At 41.8% G+C, this 17,432-nt stretch overlaps 1 protein-coding gene across 1 annotated transcript; it reads left to right on the top strand.

The window, feature by feature from the left end:
- Positions 1–471: 471 nt before the first annotated feature.
- On the top strand, positions 472–14,530 carry LOC138195072 (neurogenic locus Notch protein). Its single transcript, XM_069144132.1, has 12 exons — positions 472–619; positions 960–1,237; positions 2,075–2,267; positions 2,361–2,480; positions 2,567–2,686; positions 5,367–5,387; positions 5,525–5,586; positions 5,773–5,962; positions 7,437–7,565; positions 7,878–8,013; positions 12,836–13,001; positions 13,821–14,530. Exons 1-11 carry the CDS (start codon positions 472–474, stop codon positions 12,975–12,977), a joined length of 1,539 nt encoding a protein of 512 aa, XP_069000233.1. The 3' UTR covers positions 12,978–13,001; positions 13,821–14,530.
- Positions 14,531–17,432: the final 2,902 nt, after the last annotated feature.

Below are 17,432 nucleotides of genomic sequence, written 5' to 3'. Positions count from 1 at the left end.
TTTTAAGGCCCACAGCTTTACTGGTTTGGCCCAATAAACTCATGCACTAAAGATTAAACAGAAGATTAATTGTCCAGTCATCAGGTCATCTGAAACACAACTCCAAATGAGTATGGATGTGTAATAATGATGTATATGTGTGTTTCTAGGGGCAGTCCCAGGCCCAGAGAGCCTGTTGTTCTCTTCGCCTCCACAGGCTCCACTGACATCTGTCGACACTGATCACCTGCTGAAAAGCGTCAGTCCTGCTGAGGTGGAGGAGCTCAAGAAAGCCTGTAAAGGCAGCATGCAGTGCGTCCACGACATCCTCGCATCTGGCAGCTCCGACCTGGGCCAACAGACTCTGGACGCCGAGACGCAGTTCCAAAATCTGGCTCTGATCTACGGTAAACTTGTCCTAGTGAGGTTATTGTGCTTCAATCGTTGACCTGTACTAATTAGACGTGGTGTATTTGTGGTCTGGTAGGTAACATGCCTCCCATAGTGACACAGCCCATGGTGATCCACGCTATGGTTAACTCCCAGGTCAACATTCAGATCATCGCCGAGGACCCCAACAAAGACCCCATCACCTACTCACTGCTCTTACCCCGACCCCCCCAGGCTTCTGTTGGTAGCGGTGAGACACACACACACACACACACACACACACACACACACACACACACACACACACACACACACACACACACACACACACACACATAAAGACACTCAACTCCTCCTGCCAAACACAGCTCCCTCCCTCCACCCTTCACTGTTACCGATGACGTTAGCGTTGACATTTGTTAGTGGGATGGAGAGCCTCCTGCAGTAGCCAGCAGTGCAGTGTTTCGGCAGATGGAACATTTCAGAGCTGAGTCAGTCGATGGGTCACACAGACGGAGACACGCACAGGCAGGGAGAACTCACAGGAGGAGGAATGGCTGAAAAATATCAAGGAGTTTTAAATATGTAACTGTTAGGCATTTTATTAATAAAACTAGGTATTCATAAGTTTCCCCTGCCATCATGGCTTCCTGTACATGGCTTACAGACTCCTGTGCTCTCCTCTCCAGATGACGGCTACCTGACATGGACACCCCTTAGCACCCAGCCAGTGCAGCTGAACATCAAGGTCAGTGACAAACTCACCAGCTCCCTGTTCACACCCATCCTGCACGTCTGCAACTGCCTCAACGGAGGAACCTGCCAGTACAGCAGCGTCGTCGAAAACCACCAGCAGGGAAAGTTCCAGGTACTTTCTGAGATGATTTGATGCTTTTATCGGCTGCAACAGTTTTCATCATGACATTCAGAAAGTCCATTTGAAGGTTTCCACATATTACTGTAGTTTCCTTGGGTTTCCAGTCAGATCGAGTTATGGCCACAAACATGTTTTGTTAGATCACAGTGATCTTTGACCTTTGACCACCAAAATCAAATCAGTTCACCCCTCTGGGTGAACGTTTGTGCCAAAATTGAAGAAGGTTCCTCAAGGTGCACCTAAAATATTTGCCATCACAAGAATTGGACAGTTCTGGTGTCACAGGGACCTTGACCTTTGACTCCCAATATCTAATCATCCTTGAAGCAAGTAAGCATTTGTGCTAAAAAAAGACATGTTATATCTTTACATATTGTGATTATTGGAATGGAGTAGACCGACGGATGGACAACTGTAAAACATAAAACATAATGCATCCAACTACATCTATTGCGAGTGTGAAGGCATAAAAAACAAGAAAAAGAAACCAACAGCTCATCTCGTCTTTACTGTGTATACCCCCATTCCTCAGATGACAGTTTGATAAATAAATATGTTATTGATTTACATATACACAGTATTAAAACCACTTGTTATTGTGGTAACTATCACAGGGTCTTTTACAAATTTTACATACACAAGATGGAGCTGTTTTGAACTTGAAAAAATCTTGTCGGTGCATTCAGGTGTTTGTGGGAAAATAAGAAATCTTTGCCCAGTCTACAAATATGTTTTAAGTCATCTTCTGTGATGTGATTTGAATGCAGTATGTATTCTTATTGACGAATACATTAGCTTGTGTGTGTCTTTTTTATTTTTACCTGCCAGGTGGTGGGGTGTCTGTGCCCGAAGGGATTCAACGGGAAATTCTGTGGGAACACGACAGACGCATGTCGAGGCAAACCCTGTTTCCGAGGGGTGCAGTGCCAGTCGAAGCCCGAGCCTGGCCAGTTCACCTGCGGAGAGTGTCCTGATAATACTGTCTCTGAGGGAAAAGAGGGATACAAATGTTTTGAACATGGTCTGTAACACAGGAAAACTTTATTTTTCAAATTTACAGTCACATGATCAGAACTCGACCCAGACTGTTTCTTGTTCCTCTGTGTACCTTCAGACATGTGCATCCCTCCTTTCCCCTTCCCCTGCCACAAAGACGCCCGCTGCCAGAGCACCAAGTTCAACTACACCTGCACATGTAAGCCTGGCTTCACTGGAGATGGATACAACTGCACAGGTACTGAACCCCGCCAACACTTTAGCACGAGTAAAAACACATGTACCTACAGTGAGTGAACTGCACAGTGTCTGTCTTCACTGTAGATACAGACGAGTGTGCGGCGCTCACGGCCTGCGAGAACGCCAAGTATGAGTGTAAAAACAAGCCCGGCTCCTTTGAATGCCTCTGCAGATACCAAAACAACAAGGACATTGAAGGATGTGGTACGTAGACGCTTACATATCCACTACTGTTTAATTAATCACTCGTGGATGATTGTAGCTGTTACACTCAAAAGACAAAATCCAAATGACTGCAAACAATTGAGTTCCCATGTTTACAATTTATCAGAAGGGTTACAAATTATTGTGCATGATCAGTATTGTGTTATAAAGTAAATTTACATTAAATTAATTTAAACAATCCCGGCTGACATGAGACTGCTTGTTTGGATTTGTATAATTGGCATGAACAGTAGCAAGCAGCATCGGAGCGCATGTCGTAACAGAAACAGACTAGACCCAAATGCACGACTCAGGACTCACAATGTTAAAGTTAGAAGCTGTGTTCAAAAATAAAACTCACGAGCTCGTGGTCACGACAAGGGAAGTCATATGTACATATGCTTGGCGTTAAGTCGTATGAACATAGTTGTGAGGTGTCTAGAAGCCACCGAGGTTGACTATTTAGCAAGCTCACAGGCAGGTTACATAATGAAGGAAATGCAAAGGCACAGAGGGAAAAGATGAGGCCATTGGGAAGATCAACATTTTCCTCAGACTATGATTTAAGTTATGAAGCTATGACTAATATTACAATAATATTAGCTTGACATCCAACGAAGAATGAACTTTCATGGTCTTTGCCCTGATGTAACGACTACCACATGAGGGGTATGGACTCTTCTTGCTTACACAGTAAATACGACCCCATTTGAATGCAGCAAAAGTCTTTACTAAGGTCAGATGCACAATAGTACAACGCAGGGCAGGCATCTATATGAAAATGAATTAGGCAAAAACAATTCCAAGTCACAGGTGAAGATTTAAAAAAAAAAAAGTCGATAGCACAAAACAAGGGCGAGGCAAAAACTTGACCAGGAGACAAAACCTGCTTCAGAATACCAGGAGAACTTACAGAGAGAACAGCAATAAGATTCATGGAGAAAACGACTCGAACGAGGAACACTGAGAACAACAATGAACTGTCATACGAGTGTAGACACAGGAGGGCAGGAAGAAAATTGGACACGGGTGGAAACAATGAGGGTGAGGCAGGTTATCACACACAAGGGCAGGAAGTCAAGACACCTGTGATGAGAGGAGAGCAAGAAATTCAAATAAAACAGGAAATGAAATACTGAAACATGGGGAAATAGAAAACACAAGCTTTGTGACACATGTAAAGACTGCATTTTACATTTGCCTCACCTGTCCTTATAGTAGCAGCTTACAGCACTAACGCTCACATAACCAGCCAAACATTTGGACACACCCATTTATTCAAGGGTTTTTCTTGATCTTTGCTATTTTCTACAGTTTAGGACAAAAGTGATGACATTAAGACTGAGAAATAAAACAGAATTATTTCATAAACAATTTTTTTTTTAAACAAACCAAAACATGCTTTATATTTTATATTCCTCAATGTAACCACTGTTAGTCTTGATGACAGCTTTACATCTTAACAAGCTTGATCATTAGGTCGTTACCCTGAATAGTTTGCAGTTATCAGTTGAGTCAAATGTTAACTTGTGGAATTTGAGATGATTAGTTATGTTTGTCAAATGGTGCTGGTCTAAAGCAAATAGTTCAATTATGCTACTGCACTAATCCACATTATGGTCAGGAGCTCAACTAATTAAAGAGAAACAAGGGTCCATCATCAGTTTAACACATGAAGGTCAGTTAGTCTGGAAGATTTTCAAGAACGTTGAAAGTTTCTTCAAGGGCAGTCTCAAAAGGCATCAAATGCTGTGATGAAACTGACTCTCACGAGGAAACGAAGCCCTGCAGTCACCGCGGTAACAGAAGAGAGGTTCAAATCACCAGTTAACAGCACCTCAGATTAAAGCCCACATCAGTTCCAGCAGCAGACAGACACATCTCAACCTCAGCTGTTCTGTGTGGCCTTCACGGCTCAGGAGCTGTGAAGGAACCACCGCTGAGGGAGATCAATAAGAGGAGGAGAGTAGCTCGAGCCGAGAAACACAACAAACGGACATTAATCTGAATCTGGATTTTATGATGATGAGTCCTGATGTGAGCGTTTTGGTTCCGGCTGGGGGTTTGGGTAGGAGGACTTTTATAAAGGCAATTAGACCAAGAAACAGGTCACCTGATTTAAACCCAACTGAAGGAAGCAAGCTGCTTTGACATATCTAAAATTTAAAACATGCTTTATTTTTGTTTACTGCATAGTTTTATTTCAGAGTCTTCAGTATTGTTTGCCAATAAAAATTAAAAATAAAAACCTTTGAATCAGCATCCAAATTTTTGACAGATTTTGTATGGTTGCATGAATGTATGGATTTTGTGCGTCCCCACATTATTCCCAACATACTGGACTTCCTGTAGGATGCAAAAGCCTTTATTTGTCCCACGTATCTTGCAGTATTTCTTAAAGACACACACAGACTCCTCTTGTAGATCTTTAATAATTTCTCCCTTGTAAAAATTAGATTTGGCAAAGACACAAAAAAAGTATTGCAACAGAAATGACCACCTTTGCATCTATTCATTCCACCTTAAAGTATTGTTCTTATTAAATGTCATAAAATGCACTTATGAATACATGTATTTTACTGCAGTTTGTCCATTTGTGAGAACTGTAATTGTGCAGCTGTGTGCACATGTTCTCTGGGTCATTAGCCTGTTATAATCCACTTGACGTGTCTCTCTACAGGTGACTCTCCCAACCCTCCAGGTAAGAGCTCCCATGTGGTTCCTTTCTGTGGCTTTATCACAGCTTAGCCCTTCTCTGTGGTGTTACCGTTTTGAGTATGCCCAAATATGGTCAGAAAAGGTGATCACACAGCTGTTGCTGCTGTTCCGTGTCGGCAGGGTATAACGTGTTCAACGTGTCGGTGGGCTGGAAGAAAAGCACAGCTGACGGACTCAAACAGGTGTGTGTGTGTGTGTTTGTGTGTGTGTGTTTGTGTGTGTGTGTGTGTGTGTGTGTGTGTGTGTGTGTGTGTGTGTGTGTGTGTGTGTGTGTGTTGGGATGCTGTCTGGCAACATCACTGACATGTGGCAGTATTATTATCTAAAAAATTACTGTATTAAAAATTGATAATCTCTGTGCTCCTCAGCTGGATGACATTCTGACGAAGGGTTTTGCCAACAAATTCTACAACGTCAGCAGAGCTCAAGAACCCGGATCCAGACCAGGTTTAGATGAATATCGTATCGCCATGTCCAGTGACACGCCCCACTGGTACATCAGAGACTATCTGGCCAGAGTCAGCAGCCACTATGACATCAGAGCCATAGACGTTGATGGTAAAATGCTTCATTCATTTATCTGTTTGTCTTTTGTAGAAAAGTTCCCCTACATAAAAAAACCCACATGAATTACACATGCTAAAACTCATGTGACAACATTGTGCACATGTGAAACATGTATTTTACACATTGGAAACATGTTATAACATTTTCATGATGTAATGTGTGAAGCCCATGTAGACTCCCATGTGAAAACCTTTCCACATGTTATCATATGTTGCAGCATGTGGTAAACACGTGTCATACATGTAATCACATCTGTCACTATATGGAAAAAAACAAAATTCTGGAAGGGTTTCCAATTAAAAGCTCATCTGGATTGGAGATGCCCACTTAAAAGCAATCCATTTTATGAATCCATAAATCTTTTCCTTACAGTTTTATTGGTTGACACAATACATTTCATCTGACTGAATAAAATCACTGTAACGTCACTGTGGTACATGCTTTTGGTAAAAAAAATAAAAAATTCGAGTTACCTGTAATTATTTTTTTTTTTATATATATATACCACTGCATTTAGTTTTATTATACTCAAGCAGTTTAAAAAGGAAAAAAAAAATATCATCATAACTTCTGAATAGAGTGACCAGATCCCAACAAACCAAATGTTGGGCAAAGAGTAGGTTTGTGTTGGACGATGTGAAAGCATGTGAAAGACTAAACATGTCATATTTGATTGTAAGTTTCTGAATTCCCCTGCTCAGTAAAGACAGTAAGCATTAAAGGAAGCTAAAGTTTCATAGGAATTGGTCTTACACAGTGCTAGCAATTCCCTTTGGGTCTCAGTAGGAATACATCCACAGATCTGCTCGTCTCTGTTTGAGCCACACACTTCTTATGAGACTCACATGTGCTGTGTCGCCTTACGATGTATTCTCCCTCGTGAATTTGAGACATAATTCTGGCAAACAACTCTCTGAGAATCGCCATCTGTCGGCTTTGCCCAGTTAGTTTCCAGTCTTTGTTGGAGATGCATTTACTTTTTCTTTGTCGTAGTTTCCATCATAATCTGCTGAGATCGGCAGAGCTTAGTGACTTTGTGGTGACCCGCACTTTTCCCCCGTTGGGTGTAGTGTTGGCAGCAAACGTGGCAACAGACTAACTTGACCCACGTATGCACAGTTTGATTGACATCAGACGCAGACCCATTATGATCCGTCTCTCCAGCTTTCTTCACATCCTTTAGAATAAAGCCACATTTTAGAAAAGCATCTGTCCTGCAGTGTTGATCATTGAAAACAGGAGCCAATCGAATTGTGGGACATGGTCTCAGTAAAATGCTGTGCAGTCCCTTATAAAGTTAGAAACCTGGTCAACCTATGAGGGCCTTTTTATCACAATACAACAGGAGTGTTGTATTGAAAGTGCATACAACATGATAAATGTAAGAACGTGTATCTGGGATGTAAAATAAAAGATATCCTGCTGCACCTTTAAAGTGTTACTCAGTCTGTGTCTCTGCCTCCAGATCTGGATGAGTGTAAGGCCAAGGAGGCGGTGTGTGTCTACCCTGCCCTATGCGCCAACACCTATGGGGGCTACAGGTGTGTTTGCAACGGCACGACTGACGTGGATGAAACCCAGTCCTGTGTAATAGGTGAGCACACCTAGCATCTATCTATGGCTGTAGGACCACTAAACCGTCACAGTCAGTTTTATGAACAAGAGCTAAGTTACCCAGTAAAACATTTACTCGATGAAATGAATGCCTTGCTTCCTTTCTGGGCTTTTTAATAGAGTTGTAGCATTTTACAGAAATACAGGGTGATCCAGCCATCCTGTTGTTTTGTCATTCCCAGACCTGTTAATGACACTTTAACCTTTATTCTCGCCTTGTAAAATATCCTTTGACTTATTTTGATGAGAGGAAGAGATCCTTAATGACTCAGTATTGACTGATCCGTTACAGACAGAGGCAAAGTCCCTAACATGGAGGTGGACCTAGTTGTGGGTCTGGTTCTGGGCATCGGCATCCCTCTGCTCCTGCTGCTGCTCCTGGCTGCACTCGCCTGCTTCTGCTGCCGCAAGAAGACCGTCACTGGAGAGTGAGTGACATCAGTAGAATTTACATACGAGCTTTAATTTAGACACACCACGCGTCTGAGACATAACTACTACAATTCTCAGCTTTTAAGACGATAATTTGGTAACTATATAATAGATATTGAAGTGTATTGAAGATTGAAGTTCCTGATAATTACATCTTTCCATTATTTTGTCTTGGTAATGAATATATTCAAAGCAATACTCAAAAGAAAACTGTGGTGAACCGCTTTTGCACCATATTTAAAGTCCTTACAGCAGAACTTTACAATATTATACAGAGAAACCCAACAATTCAACAATTCCCACATAAGCTAGGAGGGAAAAACTCCTATTTAAGGGATGAGAGGGGTGGTTGTGAAACGGAGAGGTGTTAATTGGAAAAGGGTGCCATTCCTTTTTGCTATGTAGCCAAGATGGCGACTGTTGACGTTAAAAAGTGTCCCAGCTTTTCACACAAAATTTTTGGACCAGTGTGAGTACACCATCCAGGTACTTATAATGCACTGCATGTTTCCATACTTGTCAATGTGAACGCACTTATGCACCCAAAATAGTGAGTGTTAGTACGAAAGTACACCATTTGGAACACAACATTAGTTTCAATGTGTTTGATTTCTATGTGAAAATTGCATTTTCTTTTGACTGCCATACTTAATTTTTTGCCCCACTAGTTATAAGGACCTAAGAACAGCCACATTTCATCCATACAACAATGTTGTGTTCTGGCATACAGAACCACACATCCGACATCATGTGCCTGTAATGAACTTTACAGCCTCACAAAAGTCGTGTTAAGACAAAGTCTGAAACCTCACCGGCTCACAAAACGATGGCTGCACCATCACAGGGTACTAAAACTCAACTGGATACATATAAAACATGTGGTTAGGTGGGTCGGCAGCTCCTCTGTGCTGGGTGAGAAAGAGTTCGCTCCAGGTCACCACCAAATATACTGCTGCAGAGACACTGACCACACACACACACACACACACACACACACACACACACACACACATTTGCACTCTGTGTATTTCAAGGTACAGTAGTCAAGTAGGTCTGTCCAGAGACAATCCTCTATACGGCAACTTGAAGGCTTTAAATCCTGCCGGCCGTTCTGCTGCTGCAGCACTGACTGTCTTCCTCCTATTTTACTTCTGAGTCGGAGGACGGACTGCCCACTCTCTTACTATATTAAACAAACACACTTCCTACTAACAGCTTTGGTCCCAGTTATGAAACCGCACTTGGGTAACACCGAGGAATATCTGCAGATACAATATTGAATAAACCAAGATAATGATGAGGGTAAAAAAAATATTTGAGGCATTACACAGATTGGAGACTAAAACAGCACCATCATATTGGCTAATGTCTTTTTTTTTTTTTTTTAAGCAGTAGTTCACCTTTTTTGGGTGGGAATCTGGCTATTTGCTTTCTTGTGCAGAGTTAGCTGAGAATATTGACATCATTCATATATCTTAATGATAAATATGAAGCTACAGCAAACAGCTTAGCTTTACATAAATGCAGGCAAAGCTAGATCTGTCTACATGAAGCAAAATCTGCCTTTAAATCTGACTATTTAGCACATAACACTTAATCAGGTGTTTTATGCTAAATAGTCAGATTTCATCCATCCAAAAACCTGAATAATTAAACAAACAAGAAGGTGTTTAAAGTGTTTATGCTAAGCTAAACAGCTTTATATATACTGTATAGATAGGAGAAGGCTATCAATAATTTTATTGATAATAATAATTGGTTTATTTTCCAAAATATAGATATGAAAACCTGCACTTTGTTACTTTGAGTAATGTCCATATATTTGCACTGCAGTGTATCTGTTCTCGATGTGCACATATCCTCAGCCCCAGCATGTGTGTGTGCAGATGTACGGCATCTGGACCAGGTGTTAGTGGGCCATAGACACATAATCCCCCTGATGACTGGCCTGCTTACCAGACCCTATGGATATAATGGCGAGGAGGTCGGTTCCAGCATTGTGGGATTATGTCATTAGATTAGAGTAGAGTGAGTAAGCAGAAGTGGTTGTGCTGTTCTCTTTCGACAAGACACAGAGGCAATGATACTTGGATTATGTGGTGTAATGTAATAATACTTAAAGTACCAGATGTATGTGATATGATGGAGCATCTTTCGCAGTTTAATTTACTGTCTCCAGTGTACCCATTAAATTGCATCAAATGCATTATAGATCAAATTTCAAGAGGCTGACAGCAGCAGCAGCACAACACTCACTGTATTCATGGGAGAGCTGTGCACAGTCAGTTGGCAACTTTGCAAGTAATCATTTGGCAAGATGTGTGGTTATTTTTTGGGTTTTTTTGGTCTGTTCGCCGAGTGATTCAGGATACAGCAGGTTGCACAGTCTCTACCTCATTATCAGCAGGGATATACATATTTGCACAGAGTAATGATACACAATTCAAAACATCTGAACGGCACATCAGACAACAGCGAGTGCAGAGACGCATCGGGAATGTGTGTTCATGTTTTTAATCAGCTTTAGCCGCAGATTTCAGCGTCTTTCAACACTTGGTATATCTGGGCTAAAGCCTGCATGAATATGCATGAGTCACTGAGTATTCCACAACAACTGCTGCCTATCCAAACATTTCCATAAATTAGCCTGAAATGATTGTGTGCCCTGTGGAGAAATATAGACCGCACCAATCAAAGACAGGATTTCACAGGAAAAAGGTACAAGCTGTTTAGAAATGTAACACCTGGCATTCATAGACGTAAATACTACCACCATACTACAGTGTTACAGAAAATAATGACCTGTTTGATCCTAGCTGCAGACACCATCATCATACATGGAGCGCAAGAAATAATAAGCACATCACTTTACAGCATCTACAACCCCGTTTCCAAAACAGATGATCTCATTTAAGATGGACTGAGGCGAAGTGGAAAACTGCCCTGCAGTCTGACGAATACAAATTTTTGATTCTTTTTGGAAATCACGGACGCTGCGTCCTCCTGGCTAAAGAGGAGAGGGACCATCTAGATCATCAGATTTAATTGGCCCGCATCAAATTCTAAAAACATAATGGAATATGGTCCACACATGAAATTTGCACTTGACTGTATTGTACTTCTTACTTGATTTCTACTCGATTGCATGTCACGAGAGCACAGATGCCACAGACACCGCGCAGCTGTTAATTTTTTTGCGGGAAGTTGACGATAACTTTTGCATTACGGAGGAGCTGCTTGATCTTAGGAGTCTAAAGGGCACAACAACGGTTAAGGACATTTTTGAAGCTGTGTCAGATGCAATTGACAAAATGGAACTTAAATGGGATAAGCTGTGTGGACTTACAACGGACGGGGCTCCAGCGATGACAGGTGAGCACAAAGGAATGGCCTCAATGGTGTGCACCAAGGTGGGAGAGTGGAGGCGAGGCTGTTAAAATGCATGTGCGAAGCTTTGTCTCTTTGAGACACAACTACGCAACTTCAATGTTGCGCACTTCCCCACGTTGTCCGAAATCAAATGTGCTTTTCCAAAGGCCAACCTTTCTGCTAAAAGGGGGAAATATGTGTCTGTGATCACATCTCTTATGACAGAATTCAGTCAGTGCTTCCGAGACTTTTCTGTCATTGAGAAAGAAATCAAGCTGTTCTCGACTCCCTTATATGCGAGTTAAAAATATATTACACAGTATTCATGTGTTGAAAAGCCCAATTACTTAATAAATTCAGCCAATTAAAGTTGATAACATTTTCTAACAAATGTTAGTTGATGTGTTAACAACCCCAATAACTTATTTGCATAACTAACTTAAATATACCCATCCCGTGGTTCCCTTATTTTTCCCTCTTTATACAGGGCTGTGAAGGGGGATCACCATCCTGACTAAAAAGCAATCTGAGGCAGCGGTTTTGAGAATGAGCTGTTACCCCTTTTTGTAACAAAATGAATGAAAACCTGTTAATGGAAAGTTGTGATGTAGGCTGTTTTTTTATTTAAGCATATTCAGTTATCAAGCATAATTTACCTACATTTTATTGATTTTGTTAACTTTAATAGTGGCCCAGCCTTTCGTATATTTTTCTGTATTTGGCCCTCAGTGAAAAAAGTTTGGACACCCCTGATCCAGATGGTCATCAGTGCTCAGTTGAAAAGCCAGCATCCATGATGGTATGTGGCTGCATTAGTGCACATGGCAGGGGTAGCCCACACATCTGGGAAGGCACCATTAATGTTAAATGATATATACAGGTTGTGGAGCAACATATGTTCCATTGTTACTGTATGTTACATTCTGCACGTATTACAACAGCATGGCTCCGTAGTAGAAGAGTCCAAGTGCTAAACGAGCCTGCTTGCATTCCAGACTTGTCACCAATTTGGCGCATCATGAAATTAAAAATATGACAAAGGAGACCCCGAACCGTTAAGCAGCAAAAATCCTCTAGCAGGCAAGAATGGGACAACATTTCACTTTGAAAACTCCAAAAACTGGCCTCCTCAGTTCCCAGAGATTTGCAGACTGTTGTAAAAAGAACAGGTGATGCCAACAGTGGTAAACATGGTCCTGTCCCAATTTCTTTAAGACATGTTGCCAGCATCAAATTAAAAATAAGCATATATTTGACATAAAACAATAAAATTCCTCAGTTTCAACATTTGATATGTTGTCTGGTCTATTTGCAATCAAATATGGGTTTACAATGATTTGCATTCTGTTTTTGTTTTACATTTTACACAACGTCCCAACTTTTTGGGAAACGGGGTTATAAACTGTTTTGGTTTCCTGCGTTCTGATTGGCTCTCGTGTTTCCCTCCAGGCTCCCCCACCTGCTGCCCGACCACCTCCAGCAGCAGTACAACCCTCCGCCCTTCAACTACTCCGACCCGGCCCTGCACTACATGACCCACTGCAGCCCTCGGATCATAGACAACATCACTCCCAGGCAGCGCCTCAGATAGCACACACTGAACGGACACACGCAGGTTTGCCAACACAATGCCAGCACTTACTTGCCAGCTGTGTATGTTTTATACAGACGAGACGAATGACTGATATTTATAATGCAACAAACAAGTCATTAAACGTGAGTGACTTTTAAAGTCAATTATTTCCGATCCCCTTCTGCTGAGCGATGGACCTGCCAAGTTTGAGCTGGAGGTTTTTTTTTCCGCCTGGACGACAGTATACAGTCAGTCTGACCCAGCAGAACTTGACAATCTCTTGGCTGGAGATGTTGATGAAAAGTAAACCACTGCAGTGGTTGTCAGCTTCCAGCTGATCCGAGGCCAACAGTCTCTTTGATAGCAGCATTAGCATGTGCCAGAATACCTGGAGTCAGACTGCTGCTCTCTGTTCATGGTCATATTCAGCGTTACGTTCGTTGTGCTTGTTGTCCAGTAATGTTTCCATATTTGGAAAATCAGCATCACTCATAACCACCAAAACACGGTTGGTTCACTTTAAGTAAGTGTTATTACTCTGCTAACACTTCAGTCCTCAAAAAGTCAATGTCACTGTTTTCTAAAAGCATTTATCAACTTTGTAAATTACACTGTAAATTACTGTTTACTCCTGGATTATGTCCCAGTTCATTTACCAAAGCAGAGGGATTCAGTGTTTCAGCTGGAAGCTGTCGATGTAAAGCTGCTGAGCCACTGTGAGGAAAAAACATTTGTAAATAAAATGTAAAAAAATTTAAAATGTACTTTCGCAACACTGTGGTGGAGCGATCGCACTACAAGAACAGACGAGAGAATGCATTACATTTTTCATATTTTAACAAACATGTCTCTTTTTTTTAGAGAATGGTCTTATGGCTGAAGATACCACAAAGGTTTAATAGTTTGAAAGGACTCAGTATCTGTGGAAGACATCAGGAAAAAAATAACCATTTCCCCAAAATCCTCTTCATGGCAGGGTGGACAAGCTTCTCACATGCACTCAGAAACAAGGAACATCTACTTCTACAATGTTAGTAATAACGACCTTAACTGGATTTAAAAAAAAAAAACAATTTTAAGAATCTTCACCACTAATTTTAATTTTAGACTGTAGATCCAGAACATCTGCTTAGACAATCATCTATCTATATTCAAAGTAATATTTAGTAACTGTTTAATGTGATTTTAAGTTATGTTTAAGTTTTTTAAGTTTACATTTTTTGAAACCTTTCACTAATATTTGATACAAATGAATATAAAAAATATCAAATTACAAGCAGAAGTCCTGCATTCAAACTATTATCTGCAAAGTATTATCATCAAAATTAACTTTCAAAATCCAAAGAGAGTGGCCTCTTTCTGACTTTCAAAGTGTGTATTGACTTAGATATTAATTTAGTGGGATGTTAAGGACTACTTATTATTTACAACATAATATTTTACCTTTTTGGACTTGCAAGTTATTAGTAATTATTTCATTAAATTTAAAAACTCATGTAAAGTACAATCATTACGTACAGAACATGACTAAATGTTATTTTACACAACTTGGTCTGATTAAAGTTTGTTTTACATCATTCCAGTTTGTTTTGCAGCTTTCTGCAGTTCCTTCTCCAGCCAGCAGGTGTCACAGCTGAGACTTTCACACAAGGCAGATCAATCACATTTGTTTATGAGTGGGGTTTAGGCAGAAACGCAGCACTCCCAGCCAGACACACACACACACACACACACACACACACACACACACACACACACACACACACACACACACACACACACACACACACACCACGAGACACCTGCTCTGCAGCCTTCATCTAGAAGTGGCCTCAGCATGCGGTGGAGCCGGCTGCCCCCTGCAAAATGAGATCATCCGACAGGGGCACAGAGCGAGGCAGCCCTGCAGGTCTCTGCCACTGCAGAGGCAGACCTGGCCTACGCTCCAACCCAGGTCAAGGACGGGAGCGCAACTAAAACACTTTGCATCTGTCACTTCTTCATTGTGGGTGCACACTAAAGTCCGCACATAAATACCCCTGCATAACCTCTGCAGTGCTTCTCCTTTCCTCTGGTTCTACTTTCTACAGGATTGATTGAAAGAGTAAACTGAGATTTACGCCACAGCACAACGCAACGTTGAGGATTTGCAGAATAAAAATCCACAACAAGTAGAGCTCAAGACACCTGTGATAGACAGAGACACGGTGAACAGCGAGCGGTGGTGACTGAAAAACAGCCAGTGAGGATGAAATCACCTTGGCGGGGGAAGCTTTGTATTGCCACACTTCTGGAAGGTTCCAAGTATCACGGTTTCATGTGCTGCTGAAGGCTGCAGTGTTTGAACTCCAGCTCCACACTGACTGCAGCAGACAACCTGGAGGCACGCCAATGAGGGAAAGAGGCTGGGAGGAAGAAGGACAGATTGTCAGAGGAGCAGTCAGAGAGGTGGGACAGGAGGGAAATGAGAAGTGAGGGGGCACAGATCAACAGTCGGAATTGTAGCTGACAGCCAGTAACTGGTTTTGTCCCTCGGATCCCCTCAAATATAACTTGTGCAGGTTTAGAAACACTTGGTGATTTAGTGTCAAACAAACAAATGTGGAGGGAGGGGGGAGGAGGGGGATAGGTAGAGAACTAAGTGCATGCTTAACACTATATCCATTTCATCACATGATTGAAATAGGCAGGGAATAGCAGCCCCGACCAAATCCTCTTATCCGATTTAAAGCCATTAATCATTTCTGCCTCATGATGTAATTTTGGAAAACAAGTCTTTTCTCAATAACAGGTAGGCCAGAACCCCCCTAAGATTGGATGATGTGCGGCGAGCCTGTTGTTGGACCTTACACAGTTCATCTAATGCTGGCATGGCTTTAAAACCATCCACGCAAACTGGGAGTGGGGAGCTGTCGGCCATCAGCTTCATCCATTGAAGATCCAGATCTTTGGCCGCTGTCTGATGGGAAGAATTACTAGTGATCAGGAATTCTTTTCTGGGGCTGCTGAGATGCAGCTGAAATTGCATGTAGGTCATAAAAAATGCATTGCGTACATGAACGCACACCCCTCTCCTGTTGAGGCTGACCATCGCTGCACGTACACAGGAGCGCATGCGCGGAGGTGTATATATATATAGGCTGATGTCACACAGGCCTGCAGATGTTCAAACACACACAACCAGGTGCAGGTCTGCGTGCGCACACAATGTAAAAGTCTTTTCACCACACACCTCAACATCCATGACACACAAACAACCGCCATTCTGTCCCATGAAAGGTGATCCACTCACTTGGCATGGAACCAGCAGGTGCATTACAAATCCTCATTCATTAATAATGGTGTCAGCGTCTTTCAGTTACACAGGCAAACATCTTCTCATATTTGTCACCGCCACTTCATCTCTCAAAGTCCTCAGATGCCACTTAGAGATACAAAATGAGCCCATTTTTTGGCTCAAAAAGCTGCTTTATTTTAGAACGTGATTGCGCAATATCAGCCACACGTGCTGTCAGCCAACACGCCCCCATTGACATACATGGAACTGACCCACATGGTAGGTTTATTTTGTGCTGCTATCAGAGGGAGTGATGCTACAGGCCAGCGGGAGGTGAGATTAATGAAGACGGAGGAGTGTGCCTGTGCTAAACTACAGTGACCTTTGACCTCCGAGGCACAAAAATGAAAGCTGCCATTTAAAAAAAAAAAAATCTGGGTAGGGCCGTGTTGATAAGGCTGCATTATATGAGTTGGTTACATATTCACAGAGCTGATAAAGGGAGGGGGAAACGTAATAGTTTGAATGCTCAGCAGTGGTTTGAGCAGGGTGTGTATGTGCATACACACACATAATTAATCAAAGCAACAACAAAAAAAATACTCCAGACTTAACATAACACCCAACATCCATAATGCAAAAACAACACTGTAACACATACTGTATTGTGCTCCCCGTTGTGAGTTAAGTCCTCAGCTTACATCATGGAAATTGGTTTCAAGTTTTATAGACCATTAAGTGATGTCTCTCGGGGTTCCAATATGGCCTATCCGACCTACATTCACCTTTGACCCCGAGCAGCTCCTCTGAAACCTGGGGATCATTTAATGGCATGTCGTGAACCAGCCAAACAGCTGATTCTGCATATTGGATGAAGTGCGTCTACAGAAATTGGGCAGGAGGACTGAGTAGGAAGCTATTCTGATTTTGAAATATTTATGACCCAACAGTGAAACCATTGTTTCTAAACTGGTTTTATTGGCGCTATTCGCCCTCGATGTCCCATAATAATGTCTGAAACGTGTTAATACCAGAAGAAATGCACTTAAAAAGTCTGGAGTGACTACGTATTTGTATCTCAGCTCACATTTGACAATGTTTGCCAAGTATTTTCAAAGGGGCAAAAGGTGAATTCAAACGCCTCTGCATACAGTCGTTCGCACATGCATCAGCTTATCTGGTTCTTGTGACAGATT

The sequence above is a fragment of the Embiotoca jacksoni genome, unplaced genomic scaffold (genome assembly GCF_022577435.1).
Source record: "Embiotoca jacksoni isolate LCO1_2020_lvr unplaced genomic scaffold, fEmbJac1.0.p SCAF_12, whole genome shotgun sequence".
Taxonomy (NCBI): Eukaryota; Metazoa; Chordata; class Actinopteri; family Embiotocidae; genus Embiotoca; species Embiotoca jacksoni.
Note: the sequence above shows the minus strand (reverse complement) of the source record. Positions and strands in the feature narration are given on the sequence as shown.